A 22,112-nucleotide genomic window follows, 5' to 3' on the forward strand; every position below is an offset into this window, starting at 1 on the left:
TGGTAAAGTCTTCTCCAAGGTGCTGGAAAGGAGGGTTCGGCCGATCGTCGAACCTCAGATTGAAGAGGAACAATGCGGTTTTCGCCCCGGACGTGGAACTACGGACCAGCTCTTCACTCTCACAAGGATCCTGGAGGGGGCCTGGGAGTATGCCCATCCGGTCCACTTGTGTTTTGTGGATCTGGAGAAGGCGTATGACCGGGTCCCCCGGGAGAAACTGTGGGAGGTGCTGCGGGAGTATGGGGTAAGGGGGTCTCTCCTCAGGGCCATGCAATCTCTGTACTCCCAAAGCGAGAGCTGTGTTCGGGTCCTCGGCAGCCAGTCAGTTTCGTTCTCAGTGGGTGCTGGTCTCCGCCAGGGCTGCGCCTTTTCACCAATCCTGTTTGTGATATACATGGACAGGATATCGAGGCGTAGTCGTGGTGGGGAGGGGTTGCAGTTCGGTGGTCTGAGGATCTTGTCACTGCTTTTTGCGGATGATGTGGTCCTCATTGGATCATTGGCTTGTGACCTTCAGCACTCACTGGATCGGCTGGCGGTCGAGTGTGAAGCGGCTGGGATGAGGATCAGCACCGCTAAATCTGAGGCCATGACTCTTAGCAGGAAACCGATGGATTGCTTACTCCGGGTAGGAAATGAGTCCTTAGCCCAAGTGAAGGAGTTCAAGTACCTCGGGGTCTTGTTCGCGAGTGAGGGTACTATGGAGCGTGAGATTGGCCGGAGAATCGGAGCAGCGGGGGCGGTATTGCGTTCGCTTTATCGCACCGTTGTAACGAAAAGAGAGCTTATTCGCAAGGCAAAGCTCTCGATCTACCGGTCGATCTTCGTTCCTATCCTCACCTATGGTCATGAGGGCTGGGTGATGACCGAAAGGACGAGATCGCGGGTACAAGCAGCCGAGATGAGTTTTCTCAGAAGGGTGGCTGGCGTCTCCCTTAGGGATAGGGTGAGCAGCTCAGTCATCCGTGAGGAACTCGGATTAGAGCCGCTGCTCCTTTACTTAGAAAGGAGTCAGCTGAGGTGGTTCGGGCATCTGGTAAGGATGCCCACTGGGCGCCTCCCTTGGGAGGTTTTTCAGGCACGTCCAGTGGGGAGGAGACCTCGGGGAAGACCCAGGACTAGGTGGAGAGATTATATCTCAACACTGGCCTGGGAACGCCTCGGGATCCCCCCGTCAGAGCTGGTCAATGTGGCCCGGGAAAGGGAAGTCTGGGGCCCCCTGCTTGAGCTGCCCCCCCCGCGACCCGACCCCGGATAAGCGGATGACGATGAGTGAGTGAGATGAGTGATGGTCTCACCGTATTTCAACACAAACAGTGCCGACCATAAAACAGCTCAAGTCTTAAACATTTGTTGTATGTAAATACAAGTCATAAAAGTCTCTTACAAGGCTGCAGAAACTTACTATCCAAATACAAAATAGTTTGTTAAGCATGTTTAGTTAATTTTTCTACTACAGTATCTATTGTGACTCCTGAATTACAGGAGATAATGAGGGCACAGTTCAGGAACAATGAGAAATTCCTAAAATCTGAAAAGGTGAGTCGTTGAATCCCTTTTATTGAAGTATTTAGCCACTACATAACTTGATCACCCTTTTTAATTCTCTACCCTACAGGCTAAATTCGAGTCAGAGCGTAAAAGAATCTTGGAGATGGGGAACTGCAACATGGCCAAATTGAACATTTTGAGAAAGCTTCCAACTTTGTCTGCATTTGAGTTGAAAGATATAGAGAACCTCACTCTCACCACCGACGCTTATGTGAGAAACAGGTTCAGAGATATGGATAAGCTGGTGGAAAACCTTGAATCAAAGTTGGAGGAAATGAGAGAGATAGAGAGTTGATGACTCAACTGCAGCCTGACTATTGAGTGGCTGTTAAGCGTGTTGGTTTATCCTAAATATGAGAAGAGCCGGACTGATCCAATTCAAGTATTAATTGAGATGCAATGAACAACATGATCATGGACAATTATCACAGCCTAGGCTAAATAAGTTAGCAATAGGTAGTTAATAATGGCCCAGAACAAAAGGGGTTTGATATAGTTATAACAGTAGATTTAATATGATTGGTTATGAAAGATTGAAGGGAAACCTTCATCCCATCCAGTGCAAACCAGTCCTCATCCTCATCATCGTCAGCGTCACCTTCGTCCTCAGCATCAGCATCCTCAGCATCAGATCAGCTGGGGGGATGAGGCATGTTTTCCTCCATCACAGCTGTGGAGATTATTCTATTTAGCAATTTCAAAGTCTGCAGCCATGTCTTGTCATGGTGCGTGGGGTGGAGAGGGCTCCAGCCACTCAGCCACCAGGGGCGGTTTGGTTTGGAAAGAATTAATTTCAAGAACTTCCTATCATAGTGCAGACATCGGTTCTGTGTGACCATAACGGATAAAGGGGAAACTGTTCAGATATCGTCAGTGCGATTTCTTTTTTAGTCCATTTGTTCTAGTGTGGTTTAAGAGTCAATGATCTGGATCTTAGCCTTGTGAAGATCCTTTGTGGAATTGATCGCCGTTTGTCGGGGTGGAAGATTTGGAGTTGTAACTGGATGGGAGTGGGTTGTGGAGACATGTAGTCCAGATCCCAGAGTTTGAAAGGAAAACAAACAGAAAAGTGATTAATATACTGATTTGCGTAACTGAGTTTAAAGTTGATTATATAAGCTTATATTTGAAAAGGAAAATAAACAAATAATCAAAACCAACCAACATAGACCCTTCTTTTGTGGTCAATAATTTCTTTAAAGTTTTGAGGAGTTGTAGCCAAATAAGTGGACAATAAAAATAAGAAATTCAAAAAGTGGCAGAAAAGTGACAGAAATCTTTGGCATTTCATGAAATATTAAATGATTAACAAGCTAAATTTCAATAATCAGCAGATTGGTCAGCTTTTGAGTATATGTGTTCAAACCATTTTCCAAAACTCATCGATTGCTTCATTACATGATATCACATACAAAGGACAAATGTGTGAGACAGCTGAAACAAACAAAACAAAGTTAATAAAAGTCATACTGCCATACTTTCCTTCATGATAAAATAAAAACAAAAAAACATAAGTAGAGCTTAACATCTTTAAAATTAAGAGTATTGGATGTTGTGTGGGATAGTGAAGCACGTCTTCAACCTGAGCTTGAGGCTGGGGAGAGCACCACAGCTGTGGAAAACTTCCTGCGTGGTGCCAGTCCCAAAGACCCCGCGACCCAAGGACTTCAGCAGCTTCAGACCGGTGGCGTTAACATCCCACCTGATGAAGGTGCTAGAGAGGCTGGTCCTTGTACATCTCCGCCCCCTGGTGAGCTCATCTTTGGACCCGCTCCAGTTCGCCTACCAGTCTGGCATTGGGGTGGATGATGCTGTCATCTACCTGCTACACAGATGCCTTTCTCACCTGGAAAAGGCTGGAAGCACTGTGAGGATCATGTTCTTTGATTTCTCCAGTGCCTTCAACAGCATTCAGCCTCTTCTTCTGAGGGACAAGCTGGAGCAGACAGGAGTGGACCACCACCTCACCGCATGGATCCTGGACTATCTCACCAACCGTCCACAGTATGTGCGGATACGGGGGTGTGAGTCTGACCTGGTGTCCTGCAGCATGGGAGCCCAACAAGGAACCGTTCCAGCTCCATTCCTCTTCACCATCTACACCTCACACAACTCCACTAACTGCTACCTGCAAAAGTACTCTGACGACTCTGCAATCGTCGGCCTCATTTCCGCCGGTGATGACAGGGAGTACAGAGAACTGAACCAGGACTTCGTAACATGGTGCCAGCGGAACTGCCTCCAGATCAACGCTGTAAAAACCAAGGAGCTGGTGGTGGACTTCCGCCGGAGTAAACACTCTCCTCCGACACCAGTGAAGATCCAGGGAACGGACATTGACATCGTGAGATCTTATAAGTACCTGGGTGTTCACCTGAACAATAAACTGGACTGGACTGATCACACACAGGCTATCTACAAGAAGGGACAGAGCAGACTCTATCTGCTGAGGAGTCTGAGGTCTTTTGGTGTGCAGGGAGCACTCCTGAGGACCTTCTTCGACTCGGTGGTGGCATCAGCCATCTTCTTTGGAGTGGCCTGCTGGGGCAGCAGCATCTCGACAGCCGACAGGAAGAGACTTAACAAGCTCATCAGGAGGGCCAGCAGTGTGCTGGGGTGTCCACTGGATACGGTGGAGGTGGTAGGAGACAGGAGGATGGTTGCTAAGTTATCCTCCCTGATGGACAACTCCTCCCACCCCATGTGGGACACCCTGGCAGCTCTAAACAGCTCCTTCAGCCACCGGCTGATTCACCCACGGTGTGTGAGGGAGAGGTACAGCAGGTCCTTCCTTCCTGCTGCTGTCAGACTGTACAACCAGCTGTGATCCCTTTGAACACACTTTTGCAATTTTTATAATTATTTAATTTAATTATTTAATTATTTAATTGTTCTATTATTTACAATTTATTTACTATTTACTTTTTTTTGCTCATTGTTGTTTTTTGTTTCTTACTATGTTGTTTTTTTTGCTCTTTCTTTTGCTCTTGTTGCACTGTACCTGCATTGCTGTTGTAAACCCTCAAATTTCCCCACTGTGGGACTATTAAAGGATTCTATTATTATTATTATTAAAGCTCCTCTCTCATAAGACCAGGCCAACCCCTACCTCCAGAATCACAATAATATTTTATGATCTTGGCGTCTTAATTTTAGGACCGATTTAAGCAACAGTGGTCCTGGCTAGTCAAGCACCTTGATTTTGTGTAGTCTGCTCAGCTTCCTCCAGAATCCCACACTAACTAACTTAGTTTGCAGAAATGCAACATTTGCTCAAGTAGTCTTTCTTCTTTTAGTCCCGGTGTGTCTCTTCTCTAATCTGAATCACAGACTTAACTGTTGCGCCAAGACTCTGCACTGTTTAGACTTATTGCTGTTACAAACAACCTTTGTTCATTCCTTTGATTAACATTTGATTAGCTTTGCCGTAGCCTTTCATTGCCTCTTAAAAACATTACACATATTATTTTACCTCCTTCTCCTCTCCGCACACTCAGAATCCATAACTAAACAGAATTGGTTTTCTGCTTACCTTTTGGTTTGAGTATCTGGAGAATCGATAGGAGCAGCCTCGGACCTTGGGGGTCTCCGTTCTTTCTGGTCAAAAGATTCCTCCTCAGGATCACGTCGGTAAAAACTTCTGTTAGGATCACGTCGGGGTCACCAAATTGTTAAGCGTGTCGGTTTATCCTAAATATGAGAAGAGCCGGCTGATCCAATTCAAGTATTTATTGAGATGCAATGAACAACATGATCATGGACAATAATCACAGCCTAGGCTAAATAAGTTAGCAGTAGGGAGTTAATAATGGCCCTGAACAAAAGGGGTTTGATATAATTATAACAGTAGATTTAATATGATTGGTTATGAAAGATTGTAGGGGAGTCATCACAAATCAATTTGGTTCTCCCTTATGGTCCACAGCTGTAGTCCCCCACCTCTTGTCGAGGAATCCAGGAAGTGACAAGAAGCCGCTCTCCGTGACGCTACTAATACTCTGATAGTTGCTAAGCAAAATGTTCTCTTCATGAAAGGCCTTGACACAGATGATGCCATGTAGGCCATTGGCGAAAGGAATATGATGTTCCTGCTATATCCAAACAATGTCCTGTTGATGTAAACATTAGGATCCTCAAAACCAAAACAACAAGACAAAACAATGTCAACAAAGTCACTCTGTCCGACCTCCAGAACTTTATTAACAGCTGCTTGAAATATATGTGATGTGATGAGTCTAAGGGAATAATGGTTTAATACCAAAAGTTAGAATTCAGAACAATTCTAAAATTAATTATTAACAATAAGCAGCAAGGGTTATTTATAAATCATTTGTATAAAGGCCTTATATCTGGGTCAAACTGCTTCTATCTTTATTCATTTAGAGTTCAGTCAGACAGAGACTATAGGTAAAATATTGAAATCCTTACATGGCCTACATGTACCCTGCATGTAAAACCTGCATTTCCTGACGTCAGGTTATTGTTCTACATCCTCATTTACCTGTGCTCTGTTGATTTCTCCTCCGTAACAAAACCCTAGTAACACAATACAGCATTTCTTTGATTATCTTGTATCACTGTGTGTAAGTGTGTGTGTGTGTGTTGTGGTGGAATTTTCTTCTAGTGCTCTTCTTTTAATTTTGTCTACACTGTTAACTTTGAAACAGTTAACTTTCATAGCTATTACTTCTGTTGGGAATTTGAGGTTATACTTATCACACATTTAATTTAGACTTCTATATTAAGATTTACTTGTTTGGGGCTTACAGTGTTTCTATGTGATTAGATTGTCAGTATTTATCAGTCAATTGTGAACCTATATGAACTGCATTAGCCTGTATGGACGCTACCACAGAAAATAAAGTTGGATTGATTCATTTATTTTACCTACAAGTGCATTTCCTTCCTACCACAGTATTTCAGGACCCATTTCTGAGAAGATACTCTTCACTTTAGCTAGCGCTGGAAATGTATATCAAAGTGTGGTATTTCAGAACTCAAATGCAAACCAGTATTGGCTGTCTTCTGTTGTGATTATATCAAATGTAATTTGCTTGTGCGCTCAAATCGCCATGGCAATAAACAAAACAGCACACATAGTCATGAAACACCCACTTTGTGTATTAACAGATCATATGTACAAACACTCCCCTTCCTTATTGACCAATTAAATTATACCTACTGTTATAAAATATTACAGACGCCATCTGTTTGATGTGACTCATGACTCTCCAGTGCTGCTAGAGTGCTGTGCTATGGGTGCCCATTGCTTTGCTGTAACTATTCATAGCTTTTCATTGCTTCTAAATAAATACTTGATTGAACCAAACCGAGACCAGCTCTTCTCATATTCAGGATAAACGAACATGCAACGACATGCCATGGCACTATGCAGAGGAATGCTGTGGACCCTTATATTTCTTGAATCGATTTTTCTCATCATGTCCGTTTACGGATGGGACAGCTTCCACCGAAAAGGAGGTAAAATGTGTGTTTGTTAGTTTCTCGCTGTTCCTGCTGCATCCTGCTCTTGGTTTAAAATGCATTTTGTTCATTGTATTCATTGTTTGCATTTTGCTCTCCACTGCTTATGAAATGGGTATTAGTACATGCAGGCACGTGCACAGACATTTTGGGGGGCAAGTGCTCAAACCCAAAAAAAGGGGCACCCATCGCCAAAATTATTTATGAAATTTAAAATAATAATAATAAATACAAATTAGCTGCTACCCTGAGCTGCTTGCTGCTGTTCCCTGTCCTTCTGCTTTTGGAGATCCTCTTTTCTTGGCATTATGCTGCACATTTTGTAAATGAGATAAATCAATGATGTGCATAATTATCAAGAGTGACTTACATAATCTCTATGAAGCTGACAACACAGTACACAATTTTTTTTTTTTACTGTTTTCTGACAGAGTTGAAGCAAAAGAAGCATTACACTAATAATATACCACAATTTACCTCACCAGACTGTCATGTAGCTCAACTTAAGACCTACCTTTCATTTCAATAATTACGATTTTAAACGAAAGAAAACTAGTGAACTTGTCTAATTTGTAGAGCAGTAAAGCTGCCCTTTTCTGCCTGCTTGCCTGCCTGCCTGCCTGCCTGCCTGCCTGCCTGCCTGCCTGTCTGTCTGTCTGTCTGCCTGCCTTCCTGCCTGTCTGTCTGTATATATCTCCCTCTCTCTCTTCATTAAACATGACAAACGTCAGTAAACAGCTGGACAAGGCTTTGAAATCACAGATTTCGTGAGTTTTTGTTTGTTTATTATTTAGGAAACGTCAGACCAGTTGCGACATAATTTTTTCAGCGGTGCTAATGTTGTGGTTCATTAATCACCAAACATCATCGGGGGATTGCACAATCACCGTCATTACCTGTTGGTCTGATGCTGCGGGTCAGAGAGGAAGTAGCTGCAGCCGTTTGGCGCTCAGCTGCATGAGGAGGAGGAGGAGGAGGTAGGGGTGCGAAGGGGGAGGGGGGTTGGGGGGTACTTGTGAGAGCCGCGGAGCATATCAGGGCGAAATTCTCACAAGAACTCAAATAAATGCCCCGTCACATATCAAAAAACATTTGGGGGGAATTGATGACAGAGAGAGTAAATTTTATTCTTAAATATTGATGAATGAAGAAAAAATTGGTCTCCAGCAGAGGGCACTTTTCTCATCCAGGGCAAAAGGGCCAGTGCTTGAGCGCCACTTGGGGTCTATCTGTGCACGTGCCTGAGTACATGGACTGGTAGATGGTGCACATGTGACCTCAGCTCTGATTACTTTTGGATTATCATGTATTACATTTCTTTACCTGACTGAGGCTCTCACCAAGAGAGATATTTTCCTTTTTGTTTTGTTTTGGCCGCACTTATTTTCTCTTTGAGTAAGAATTCAATGCTAAAGCTATTTTTTAGCACTAAACACTTTGGATGACTGAATGTATCTTGGAGAGGCGGTGGTCTAGTGGTAGAAACTTGGACTATGGGCAGAGAAGGTCTCTGGTTCGTCTCTGGTTTCGACTCCACGGAGAGACAACAAAAGACGAACCTGGATTGATCTGTCCAAAAATCCAAGAGGAGTCTCCCTACCCTGTCTAGTGCCCCTGAGCAAGGCACCTTACTCCCCCAACATCTGCTCCCAGAGTACTGTACATGGTCGCTCACTGCTCTGTGTGTCCTGCACCAGATGGGTCAAAAGCAGAGATTAAATTTCCGTACCTGCAAGAGTGTGCCTTTGCATGTCTGTGCATGTCTGTGCATGTGTTTGGGACGAATAAATGCATCTTAATCTTCTGGTTCTCCTTATCACAGCTGAAAGGATGCATAACTTACAGGATGGGAGAAAACAGCTGCTAAAAGAAATCTGTGAAGATGACAAAGAGGCCATTTCTAAGCGAAAACACAGTCTTGAAGACTTGAGTGACAGTGAACTGGAGAACCTCATTGTGGATGACAAGCACGGCATCATCTACTGTTACATTCCCAAGGTGACACGGACATGAACACACAGCACACAAGATTGTTTAGGAACATACTTTATGGCTTAATACCCCGCTGGCTGTACACTCTGTCTCTCAGGTTGCATGTACCAACTGGAAGAGGGTGATGTATGTACTGAAACACGGGGAGCCATATCAGGACCCTAGTTCCATATATGATCAGTACGTTCATGGCCTTGACACCTTACGTCTTTTAAGCAGCTACCCAAGAATAGAGAGGAAGGTGAGTCCATATGGTGACCTCAGAAGTATGTTTAAACTTACAAACCAAAAGTTTGTCTCGCTATGAGTTGATTCAGTTTCAACACAGTTAGTATGACAGAGTGTTCATGTGTATCGTATTTGTTAACTACAGGCAAAGCTGAAGCACTACACCAAATTCCTGTTTGTACGGGACCCGTTCGTCCGTCTCATCTCCGCCTTCCGAGACAAATTCGAAGATTCGAAGAACGACTACTACTATAACCCCCTCAGCCAACACATCCAGTGTCTCTACGGCAGCCAGCCTTATCCGCCACGCATAACATTTTACAACTTTATTCAATATCTTGTGGACCCACAGAGTGAGCAGAATCTACCCTTTGATCCGCACTGGAGGCAGATGCATCGTCTTTGCCACCCCTGCCTCATACAGTAAGGACATTTTGAATGCTACAAAGATCCTGTCCTCTGCGTTGTTGATGGACATTTTCCTAAAGGTTGATACTGGTTGGTTTTATTTCTCAGGTATGATTTCATTGGCCATGTGGAGACTCTACAGGAGGATGCTGAACAGCTACTGAACACCTTAAAGCTGCAGAACGACATTAAGTTCCCTCCTTCCTATGTCAACCTTACAACTGCTGAGTCTTTGTCAGGCTGGTTCAGAAATGTGCCTCTAGTGGAAAGGATGAAGCTGTACAAGCTCTATGAAACTGACTTTAAGTTGTTTGGCTACAGAAAGCCAGATGAATTGCTTGATGGTTGAGAGGAAGTCATGAGAACTTCACTCCTCTCTATGAAACCAATACGCACAAAAGCCACAGCACACACTGCTCAGCCAAGAGCAGACAATCGTTTTTTGTATGAAGCGACAACAATTCAATAAAAGTAACTTAATAAAAGAAGCAAAACAAAAGACTGTTTAATTAATGAAAAAGAATTGCAGAGAAAATATTTCCCAGCTGGAGAAAAACAGAGCTCTCATACCTGGAGTGTATCAGGAGGTCTGACCTCAAACATACAAAGAGAATACATCAGAACATAAAGTCATCTGTATAATGTTCCTGTGAGTTACTGATGGTGAAATGTTCGCTCTGCTTGAAGTGAAAACCGCTTTTCTCAGAGTGTCATTCTGTTTTAGACAGGAATCTGAACTAGACGCACAGAGTACCGTACAGTCTGTGTATCTTCTACTATAAATAAAGTTGGTTGAAAGAGAACACTGAGTGTGAGTGGAGTCAGATTTTCTCTGAACCATGGTTCTCCTTTCCTATCTCCTTTTCTAACTCATCATCGCTTCTCCCTCAATGCTTTCCTTGACCTTGTGAAGTTTCCTTTCGGAGTCAAGGAGCAGTGGTTGGGAAAGGAGATTAGTTTGACTTGACGAACGTTCTCCATGTAAGACAGTTGTCTCTTTGTTACAGCTCTCTGCCACCTCTTAAATACAGGACAAAATGTATTGATGTACTGTGGGTCTAGACATAGCATTAAAGTAATGAAGTTATTCTGAGAAGTGATGGCCTATTTCGATGGCAAGATAAAAAAAATCTACAGAAGAATGAGGAAGCGTAGTGCATTCACTTGAAAACACACTCAACATTATCAAGTCCAAATACCGTTAAAGAACAAAATTATTTTACATGTACATTCCTGTTTGAGAACGACACTGAGTCATTCAGTTGAACAAAAGCACTTTATCTTTGTCTTTTAGGATGTCACATCTTTGATGGTTAAAAGGAAGGTAGGCCTATATGAAAATTCATGTTTGTCCAGAATAGGCACTATACCCGCACAGAAGAAAAGGATGTAGACAGCCAGGACATGACGCCCACCGGCTGTGGCTACTGCTCCTCCAGCTTTAGGGCCTTTTAGTGTGAGGTGATACTCTACGACAGGAAGTGTGGTCTCTGCTACCTGGTCTCACCTCCTGGAACCAAGATGAAAAGAGAGAGTGTGTGAATTGACTTGTATGTGGCGTGAAAATGTAAGTATAATGAAGCAGCAGTTAAAACAAAATAAAGAATTTGCGGTTGACATCAGTGCAGTAGTACCTGGCATGTGCAGTTGTATTTCCCCAGGGTCTTCTCTGTGACGGTCACCTCCAGGTCAGAGTGATGTTGCCGGGTGTGTCTGTGGAGAGGATGTTCCCAGCTGCAGGGCCTGGGAGTCAGCTGGACGCACGGCAACAGGAGGCGCAGGCCGATGGAAACTTGCATCTCCCTGGTGGAAGGAGAGCAAGCAGTGAGACAGCAGAAAGGTGAATAGCAGGAGACGGGGGTATATGATACTACCAATTGATGCTTAACTTAATTTGCATAGTGTGTGATCACCACATTAAAAAGTAACTGTGTTTTTTCTCGGCGTCCTCATTGGTCATTGTGTTCCCCATCATCTGGTATTAAGCCAGTCAGCGAATTTAGTGTAAACAAGCCCTGCCACCAATCCTAAATACATACCAGGAATGGCCAAGGTCACGTTCCAAATTTACCTTTGTAAGCATTTCCGCTGTCCACAACATTGCAATGACCATTATAAATTGAATCCCCTACCCTACCAAGACTGGTCCTCCTCATCGCCTATACAGGATATGATTGGAATCCCTCACCTACTACAGTGTCAGCTAGAACACTGCAAAGCAAGATCTCTGTAACAAGAGGGGTTATACAGACAGCATACACAACATAACGGTTAATTTATCTGACTCAACTCCAAACCCAAAAAGAATCCACTGGAACATACTATCAGATATTGGATCAATGCAAACTGTGTTTGTCAATGTTCACCTATGCCTCTGGGACAGATCCAATGGTTTCTTTGGTAGTAAAAAAAAATTAAATCAAATCAAATCAAGTTTATTGTCACATGCACCAATGACTAGGGATGGGTATCGTTAGGTTTTTATCCGATACCGGTGCTTAACCGATACTTTTAAAACGATACTGGTGCCTAAACGGTGCCTGAACCGATATTTTAAAAAAAATGTCAAAAAAGACAAAACGACGCTTGACGACATTTAAGAATGGCTTTCTTTTTATCCTAAATATATGAACTGTTTAAAGTAGATTTTAAATATAAATAAACTTTACTCAGCGTGGTCTCCGTTCCTCCCGCCCCTAGCCTTTCCATGCCGACCCAGAGCCGGTCGCGGCGCACTGCCATGGAGGAATTGTACCCGGCCTGGGGCCAGCCAGCGCCGGGTATAGGTCTGTCGAGGAGATCCTCCCACACCTGCACGGAAGCCCTGACGCACGCGGGCAGCGCGGAGACAAGAGACCGGCAGCCGCGCCCGACTCATGCGGGGGCCCGACGAGAGGCTCCCGATCCCGTGAAGGGAGGAGTAGAAGTGTGAGGAGGCGGGAGGAACAAAGACCTCAGTTACTTGGCTCAGGCACCGAAATGAATCACCGAAATCTGCGCTGCATTTCGCTCCAGGTAGGTACCGGTTGTATTGGAACCGGTGCCATATTGGAACCGGTTCTCGGTACCCAACCCTACCAATGACAGCGTCATCGGAGCAGGGAAATTCTTGTGACATGGCAGGCAACATCTACGCAGTAGACGACTTTACACAATAGAAAAATAACATGCTATGTAACATAATATATAACATAACATCATAACATATAACATAGTCAAGTGATGCAGCAGTTTACAGGGTGAAGGATGGGGGAATATTAAATTAAATAATATGAATATATGTATAACATATTACAGTCAAATCAAAGTTAAATGAAGCAGCAGTTTACAGGGTGAAGAAGTGGGGAATATTAAATAAATGAACATATGTGAAGTAAGTGTATTTGTATGAGTGGGGGAGCAGAATGTACATGGTGACTGTTCAGAGGGTAGAAAAATAACTTACTCTGTAACATAACATATAACATAACATCGTAACATATAACATTTTCAAGTCAAGCAGCACTTTACAGGGTGAAGAAGTGGAGAATATTAAATTAAATAGTATGAATATGTGTATATCATCTAACATAGGCAGATCAAAGTCCAAATGAAGCAACAGTTTACAGGGTGAAGAAGTGGGGAATATTAAATAAAATGAATATATGTGAAGTAAGTGTATTTGTATGAGTAGGGGAGCAGAATGTACATGGTGACTGTTCAGAGGGTCAGTGTTGATTGTTCAGAAGCCTAATGGCCTGGGGGAAGAAGCTGTTTGTGTGCTCCGGTAACTTCACCACCCTCTGCAGGGCCTTGCGATCAGCAGCGGAGCAGCTACCATACCAGAACGTGATGCAGCCTGAGAGGATGCTCTCAATGGTACACCTGTAAAAGTTTGTTAAAGTTTTTGCAGTCATGCCAAACTTCTTGAGTCTCCTCAGGAAGTATTAGCGCTTTTGTGCAGTTTTGACCACAGAGTCCGCTTGTTTTGACCAGGTAAGGTCATCTGTGATGAACACACCGAGGAACTTGAACTCGGAGACTCTCTCCACTACAGCTCCATCGATGTGTAACGGACCGAGACCCCCCCTCTGCAGCTTCCTGAAGTCCACGATCATCTCCTTGGTCTTGCAGACGTTGAGAGACAGGTTGTTCTCCTGGCACCATGTTTCCAGGACTCTGACCTCATCTCTATAGGCGGTCTTGTCGTTGTTGGAGATGAGACCCAGGAATGTGGTGTCATCTGCAAATTTGAGGATAATGTTGGAACTGTGTGTTGCCACACAGTCCTGCGTGTACAGAGAGTACAGGAGGGGCTGAGTACGCAGCCCTGAGGGGCCCCGATACTCAGAGTCAGTGAGTAGGAGGTGTGGTTGCCCATTCTCACCACCTGGGGTCTGCTCGTCAAAAAAGTCCAAGATCCAGTTACACAGGGGGGTTTTAAGACCCAGGCTCCTGAGCTTGGGGACGAGTTTGGCAGGCACAATTGTGTTGAACGCGGAGCTGTAGTCCACGAACAGCATCCTCACATATGTGTTGGCCTTTTCCAGGTGGGAGAGGGTGGTATGTGTTTCCAGGGTGATTGCATTGTCCGTGGATCGGTTTGGGCGGTATGCAAATTGGAGGGGGTCAAGGGTGTTCGGAAGGGTCGAGCAGATGTGGGTTTTGACCCGCCGCTGGAAGCACTTCATGATGGTAGAGGTCAGTGCTACAGGGCGGTAGTCATTTAAACAGGTGATGGATGATTTCTTGGGTATGGGGATGATGGTGGCCTGCTCGAAGCAGGTGGGGACTGTTGATAGTTGTAGGGAGAGGTTGAATATGGAGGTGAAGACCTCTGCTAGCTGGTCGGTGCACCCCCTGAGGACACGGCCTGGAACTCCATCGGGCAAAGATGACTTTCGAGGCTTCACTCTTTGAAGCTCTCGCCTCACCTCAGCCACGGTCAGGGACAGAGTGCAGTCATTGTCTCGGTCCTCAGCCAGTCTCGCGGATGGAAGGGTGTTGGTTCCCTCAAACCTGACCCCAAAAGCGTTGGCTATCACAGTTGAGGTAGTTGGATTCCAGCTTGTCCCTGTAGTCTCTTTTTCCATCTCTGATGGCCCTCTGCAGGTCACATCTGGACTTCCTCAAAGCTTCCGGGTCACCAGATTTATAGGCAGAGGACCATGCTCTGAGCTTAGCACGGACATTACCATTTACCCAGGCTTTTGGTTAGGGAAAGTCCTGACACTGACCCTAGGGACGACATCATCTATGCATTTGGAGAAATATGAAGAGACAGTATCTGTGTATTCGTTAATGTCCCCATCAGCTGCAACACACGAAATCTGCCAATCTGTTGTTTCAAAGCAGTCCTGGAGAGTGCTAATGGATTCAGTACTCCAGCGTTGAACTGCCCGAAAAACCGTTTGTTCCTGTTTTAGATGCTGTCTGTAGGTTGGGATGAGCATAATGGAAGCGTGATCCGACTTCCCAAAAGCGGGGCGGGGGAGGGGTTTGTAGCTGTTCCGTATTTGTGAGTAACAATGGTCAAGAGTCTGGTCACCCCGGCTGGGAAAGTTAATATGCTGATGATATATAGGCAAAACTTTCCTCATATCAGCGCTATTAAAGTCACCAACAAAACAATAGAGACTGCCTCAACCCCCTAACGCCTTAGTCCAAATTCCTAAGGGTAGCGGCATAAATGCGTATCACACTGAAGAATTGAATTATGAGGACACGATGGCGGCAGAAACTGGATATGGATCCACGAATGCAGAGGTGTAAAAAGTACTGAAATATTGTACTCAAGTAAAAGTACAATTACTTTGATGAAATTTTACTTAAGTACAAGTAAAAGTACCCATCTAAAAATCTACTCAAGTAAAAGTAAAAAGTAGTTATTTTAAAATGTACTTTAAGTAAAAGTTACTTAGTTACTTCGAACAAATTGATGGGGGCCGCTCCTATACAGTGCAAAAAAGGACAAGGGGTCATAAATCCAATCCAAAAACAGTTATTTTTAATTAAGGAGATTCTTTACAAATATAAGTACAATGACATTAAACATGTCAAAACATTTTTATGAGAAAGTTGAACTCAACGCAACTTAATGACAAATAACGAATTTGAACGGTGAGCACGTTCATATTATCTGAGGTCTAACTAAAACGTTAAGGAATGTTTTCCTTCTCCTAAGGAGAGACGCTGTCTAATGCTTGCACCATGTCGTTTACATCGTTGTTGGGTTTATTTGAAAAGAAATGCAGTCTTACAGGGCAAAATACCGTCTGTATGTTGCAGTTCCGTTTTTCTGGAAAATCGTTTGGGGGGGGGGGGGGGGTTGAAGCTTGCATAGAGCGCCAAATGTGCTAGGTCCGGCCCTGTTTAGCGCAGTGATTCTCAAACTGTGTGGTGCGCGGAGTCATAACAGGTGGTGCGCGCGACCGGGAGGGGAAAATGCGAGGCGGAACTAAAATTACAGCCGAACTAATGTTTTGACGTCCGCATCTCTTTAACGGCGGAGCAGTAAACAAACCGCTCTTTCTCCGGAGCCAGGGGTCTGAACCCGCGCCTCTGTAGCCGCTCTGCAGTGGCTCCATGTGCAGTGTTGTGCATGTCGCGCATATTTTTCGCGAACAGTGAACTTTACGATCAGTTTTCATATGTTGAACGTGCACGTGAGGGAAAGTCATCCACTCTGCAGGATATACCACTGCAGTGAGAATTGACTTGCGCATTAAACTAGGTTTATTTTTTTTACTCAGTAACGGATGTAATTCCAAAGTAGCGAAGTACAATACTTCAGTCAAAATCTACTTAAGTAAAAGTAAAATTACCCATTTCAAAAACTACTCAAAAAATTACAAAGTACACAAAAAAACTACTCAATTACAGTAACGTGAGTAAATGTAATTCGTTACTTTACACCTCTGCACGAATGCATGGATGTCACTAGCAGAGCAGGCTGCGAAAGGGGCTGGTTTTGGGGAGTGTATAGTCTGTGCTGGACACAGTTCCACACTTAAAATGGTGGCAACGCCTTTCGTACAAACCACCCTAAATGGAACAAACCAAAAACCATCAAATACATCAGAAATGATATGCCTGCTTGATTTAATGTTCAAATCAAAACCTCGCACCGAACTGTGCGATCTATGAAAAACCGTTCCCAATGGCTCCCCAAATTGCCACTCCACCATATTTTGACCCCCAAATCAATGCTAACTACACCTGTATCCATTAATATTAAAGGTAATGCTACGGCCTCCACCCTTACCGTGGCAAGAGCAGACGTTTGGTGACATTGTGGTGGAAGAAAGGTCGTCGGGTAGTTACCTCCCAATTGGTATGGTACCTCTGCACTGGTCTCTTTCCTGTCTCCTTTAACGGTATTCAAAGCCTCAGCAAGTAATATAGCAGCTATAAGGTTTGGTCCGCCCTCAAAGAAAGTCTTCTGGAGGTCCAAACGCTCCATTGACCCCATGTCCAATTCCCCAGTTTACATAGATGCGATAGGAATTCCCCGTAGCGTTCCTGATGAATATAAATTAGCAGAGAATATAGCAGCTGGGTTTGAGAGCATGCCTCTGTTAAGTGCAATCTTCCCAGTCAAACCCATCAAGAATGTCAATCGCATCAACTGCATCCATTTCAATGTCCAGCGTCTGTCCAACTTTACACGTGAGGCTGCAGCTGCAATCCATGAACAACTGTCCGCAACATCCCTTATGGCCTTCCAGAATAGGGTGGCTCTTGATCTATTGCCAGCTGAAAAAGGTGGCGTTTGCTCTATGCAGGGGGTCTGCGAAATTTGATGTGATATTTCAACACATTTCCAGATTACTTTTAAATATTGTGAAAAATATTTAAAATAAGAAAAATATGTCTAAAAAAATATAAAGGTGATGAGGGAAACCTTGAAACCGGCTTGGGGCTAGAAACGGCCATTAGCTTTCCCCTGTGCATGTGTGTTAAAGGTAGATGTAGAAGAGCGGTTGAGCTAGGTAGAAAAACTCTCAGGAGGTCTTAGAGATGTAGTTTGTATGATGGGAATTTTTATTTTCCCCAAAAGAAGGCCCAAAAGGGCAAAATTAATAATGAAAATATTAAATAAAAAAAAGAGCGAAAAAAGAGCAAAAAACAAAATACTTTGTAATAAGAAAAATAAATTGGCATATTAGCCAAAACAATTAATTGCAATAACAGTCATCTTTAACACGTTGCTGGTTGAGAAACAATTTCTTAGGAGAGCTCCAGACAGACACACACACAAAAGTACTACTCACGCAGTAGGTGGGATTTCCTGCTGGTGATCATAAGTTAATACTTAAGTAGGCCTCAATTGTTTGTGTGATTTTGTATGATTATTATTTGTGACATATTCTACATTACTTTGTCATTACTATTCAGTTGTAGACCCAGTTTATGTTGATTGTTATTGATCACCGTTTCTTAAACGTTCTCTCAACATGTCAGCTACATGTCTGTACATTTACATTGACGTACATATGGTTCTGAGATGCAGAACAACTACAAACTGCATTTTTTATTTTGTTTTCAATTCTTAAGCACTGACAATCAACCGTTTTTAGTTTTTTACACATTTTTGTAGATTTGTATGAGGTTTTTAAATAAAACCAACATGGAAAACCAAATGTTAAAGATTCCTTCTATTCACTTGCACGTACGCACACACACACACACGTAGGCACGCACGCAAGTAGGCACATCAGTGGGCGCGGATTACTTTCTGGTCAGAATGCTGGTCCCTGGGACAAAACCAGTAGAAAACCCCTGCACTAGATGGTCTAAAAAGCCCTATCTGTAGAATTAAAAGAATACTCAGGAATGCCATCATGGGATGACTACATGACTGTATATTTCAGCAAATGGTCCAATATGGTAACGGCTTTTCATATGTCTGCAGCCTTCTTCATCGCCCCTTTTTGGCATCTGTGGTTGTTGTGTTGCATTCCCTATGCCCGTGCTCTATGTGTTTGAGTTATTGAAACAGCTGTGGCAAAACGAGACGGTGAACAGGCGGCTATGATGCCTCTCCTCGATGAAATGGATTCTGACCATGACGCCGACAATTACCTGCTACCGTTTCCTCAGGCCATGCACAAGGAATATAATCTGCCAGAGTATGACGAGAGCATAGCACAGGAGGTAGAATATGACGACGTTGCTGAGGGATATGTCGATGTGTCCAGTGTCGTGTGATTTTTGTTTACTGATATTCCGTGTTTTAATTTCCTATTCTGATTATTCTGTGACGTATAGTCATAAGTCAACAGAGGGATTGTTGTGATAATATCCATTGTCATTTGCTTGCATGCTCCGCTGCATTAACGCACACACTTACAGGATGTGGAATGAACTTACTCTGCAAACAGGTTCTGCAGGCCTGAGAGGAAGGCGATGTACGAAGGTTCACATGTGGGCAGTGTTAACCTGTTCCACCACATTTTAATCTAAACATAACAAGCCCATTAATAGGCATACAACAAAGACCAAAAGAGATTTGGGCTCGAGTCTCCATGGCAGCACTCCTCCCATTGGAGGACTCAAACCTTCTCTCCTCTCATTCTGCACCCAGTTCTGTCTCTGTAATGTGTTGAAATTTGTTCGCACGCACACATGAATGCAATGTTTGCTTTCACCTGGACTATCACAGTCCACATGGAAACGTACGTTTGGGATCTGCCTGGGATCTGAAATAAAGGATTGTGAAACATCAGTGAAAAATAATCTGACCATCATTCAGTCGGGCACACTACAATATGAAAGTGTCCACCGTGTAAAGTCATTATTTGTCATTAAATTGCGTTCAGTTCATCGTTCTCATAAAAGTGAACCTGTTCAATGAACGCGTTCTTTTGAACTCGTTCATGCACAACACTGGGTACAGACCTGTGATTTCTTTGGTTTAGAGGATTCAAATGTTTACAAAAAAAGAACATGCAGCCGATGGATCAGGAACACAATATTCTTTACTCCAATGAACAACAACACTGACTCACAAGGCCTCAGTCGAGTCAAGGCTTGTTTTTGAAAAACAAAATGGAACTGTCATGAATTGAAGATTTTGCCACGCAATTATAAGAGGAGGTGGAGTGAGATTGGGAGCGGTTGCTTGTCATATCCATATTACAATGCCAAGAGGGTGGCACCAAGTATCGACTCCCCTTCATTATTGACAAATCAAGTTATACCTACTGTTAATAATACAGACGCCATCTGTTTGATGCGACTCGTGACTCTCCGGTGCTGCTAGAGTGCCAGTCTGTGATATTGGTGCCCATTGCTTAGCTCTAACTTTAAGCTAAGCAACTTTTTATTGCTTCTAAATAAATACTTGATTGATCTCTTCTCATATTTAGGATAAACAAACACGCAACGACATTCATTAGCGTAGACTGACATACAATATATCCAGCTGCCATGGCTCTATGCAGAGGAATGCTGTGGACCCTTATATTTCTTGGATTTATTTTTCTCATCATGTCCGTTTACGGATGGGACAGGTTCCATCGAAAAAGAGGTAAAATGTGTGTTTGTTAGTTTCTCACTGTTCCTGCTGCATCCTGATCTTGGTTTAAAATGCATTTTGTTCATTTCATTCATTGTTTGCATTTTGCTCTCCACTGCCTATGAAATTAATACATGGACTGATAGATGGTGAACATGTGACCTCAGCTCTGATTACTTTTGGATTATCATGCATTACATTTCTTTACCTGACTGAAGCTCTCACCAAGAGAGATTTTTGCCCTTTGGCTTTGTTTTGGCCACACCTATTTTCTTTTTGAGTAAGAATTCAATGCTAAAGCTATTTTTAGCACTAAAAACTTTGGATGACTGAATGTATCTTCTGCGTCTCCTTATCACAGCTGAAAGGATGCATAACTTACAGGAAGGGAGAAAACAGCTGCTAAAAGAAATCTGTGAAAATGACAAAGAGGCCATTTCTAAGCAGAAACACAGTCTTGAAGACTTGAGTGACAGTGAACTGGAGAACCTCATTGTGGATGACAAGCACGGCATCATCTACTGTTACATTCCTAAGGTGACACGGACATGAACACACAGCACACAAGATTGTTTAGGAACATACTTTATAGCTAAATACCCTGCTGGCTGTACACTCTGTCTCTCAGGTTGCATGTACCAACTGGAAGAGGGTGATGTATATACTGAAACACGGGGAGCCATATCAGGAGCCTAGTTCCATATATGATCAGTACGTTCATGGCCTTGACACCTTACGTCTTTTAAGCAGCTACCCAAGAATAGAGAGGAAGGTGAGTCCATATGGTAACCTCAGAAGTATGTTTAAACTTACAAACCAAAAGTTTGTCTGGCTATGAGTTGATTCAGTTTCAACACAGTTAGTATGACAGAGTGTTCATGTGTATCGTATTTGTTAACCACAGGCAAAGCTGAAGCACTACACCAAATTCCAGTTTGTACGGGACCCGTTCGTCCGTCTCATCTCCGCCTTCAGAGACAAATTCGAAGATTCGAAGAACGACAACGACTATAAGCCCCTCAGCCAACACATCCAGCGTCTCTACGCCAGCCAGCCTTATCCGCCACGCATTACATTTTACAACTTTATTCAATATCTTATTGAGCAGAGTGAGCAGAATCTGCCCCTTAATGCTCACTGGAGGCAGATGCACCGTCTTTGCCACCCCTGCCTCATACAGTAAGGACATTTTGAATGCTACAATGATCCTGTCCTCTGCGTTATTTATGTAAATTTACCTAAAGGTTGATACTGGTTGGTTTTATTTCTCAGGTATGATTTCATTGGCCATCTGGAGACTCTACAGGAGGATGCTGAACAGCTACTGAACACCTTAAAGCTGCAGAACGACATTAAGTTCCCTCCTTCCTATGTCAACCTTACAACTGCTGAGTCTGTGTCAGGCTGGTTCAGAAAAGTGCCTCTAGTGGAAAGGATGAAGCTGTACAAGCTCTATGAAACTGACTTTAAGATGTTTGGCTACAGAAAGCCAGATGAATTGCTTGATGGTTGAGAGGAAGTCATGAGAACTTCATTCCTCTCTATGAAACCAATAAGCACAAAAGCCACAGCAGTCACTGCTCAGCCAAGAGCAGACAATAGTTTTCTGTATGAAGCGACAACCATTCAATAAAAGTAACTTAATACAAGAAGCAAAACAAAAGACTGTTTAATTAAAGAAAAAGAGTTGCAGAGAAAATCTGTCCTAGCTGGAGAAGATTAGAGCTCTCATACCTGGAGTGTATCAGGAGGTCTGACCGCAAACATACAAAGAGAATACATCATAATCATAAAGTCATCTGTATAATATTCCTGTGAGTAACTGATGGTGAAATGTTCGCGCTGCTTGAAGTGAAAACCTCTTTTCTCAGAGTGTCATTCTGTTTTAGACAGGAATCTGAACTAGGCGCACAGAGTACCGTGCAGTCCGTGTATCTTCTACTATAAATAA

General features: G+C 43.4%; 2 protein-coding genes across 2 annotated transcripts; both read left to right on the plus strand.

Moving 5' to 3' along the window:
* Positions 1–6,744: 6,744 nt before the first annotated feature.
* LOC133950330 (carbohydrate sulfotransferase 12-like) lies at positions 6,745–10,466 on the plus strand. Its single transcript, XM_062384581.1, has 5 exons — positions 6,745–7,032; positions 8,858–9,033; positions 9,125–9,268; positions 9,401–9,678; positions 9,772–10,466. Exons 1-5 carry the CDS (start codon positions 6,918–6,920, stop codon positions 10,010–10,012), a joined length of 954 nt encoding a protein of 317 aa, XP_062240565.1. The 5' UTR covers positions 6,745–6,917; the 3' UTR covers positions 10,013–10,466.
* A 9,417-nt stretch (positions 10,467–19,883) lies between these two features.
* On the plus strand, positions 19,884–22,112 carry LOC133949561 (carbohydrate sulfotransferase 12-like). The gene is made up of 5 exons (XM_062383471.1): positions 19,884–20,173; positions 20,523–20,698; positions 20,790–20,933; positions 21,066–21,340; positions 21,434–22,112. The coding sequence occupies exons 1-5, from the start codon at positions 20,074–20,076 to the stop codon at positions 21,672–21,674; spliced, it is 936 nt and encodes a 311-aa protein (XP_062239455.1). The 5' UTR covers positions 19,884–20,073; the 3' UTR covers positions 21,675–22,112.

Source organism: Platichthys flesus, chromosome 24, assembly GCF_949316205.1.
Source record: "Platichthys flesus chromosome 24, fPlaFle2.1, whole genome shotgun sequence".
Taxonomy (NCBI): domain Eukaryota; kingdom Metazoa; phylum Chordata; class Actinopteri; order Pleuronectiformes; family Pleuronectidae; genus Platichthys; species Platichthys flesus.

Coding starts and splice junctions, on each gene's coding strand:
- LOC133950330 (XM_062384581.1), top strand. CDS start 6,918: ATGCAACGACATGCCATGGCACTATGCAGAGGAATGCTGTGGACCCTT. Junction 9,034..9,124: donor TCTACTGTTACATTCCCAAG/GTGACACGGACA, acceptor TCTGTCTCTCAG/GTTGCATGTACCAACTGGAA. Junction 9,679..9,771: donor TGCCACCCCTGCCTCATACA/GTAAGGACATTT, acceptor TTTATTTCTCAG/GTATGATTTCATTGGCCATG.
- LOC133949561 (XM_062383471.1), top strand. CDS start 20,074: ATGGCTCTATGCAGAGGAATGCTGTGGACCCTTATATTTCTTGGATTT. Junction 20,699..20,789: donor TCTACTGTTACATTCCTAAG/GTGACACGGACA, acceptor TCTGTCTCTCAG/GTTGCATGTACCAACTGGAA. Junction 20,934..21,065: donor ACCCAAGAATAGAGAGGAAG/GTGAGTCCATAT, acceptor TGTTAACCACAG/GCAAAGCTGAAGCACTACAC.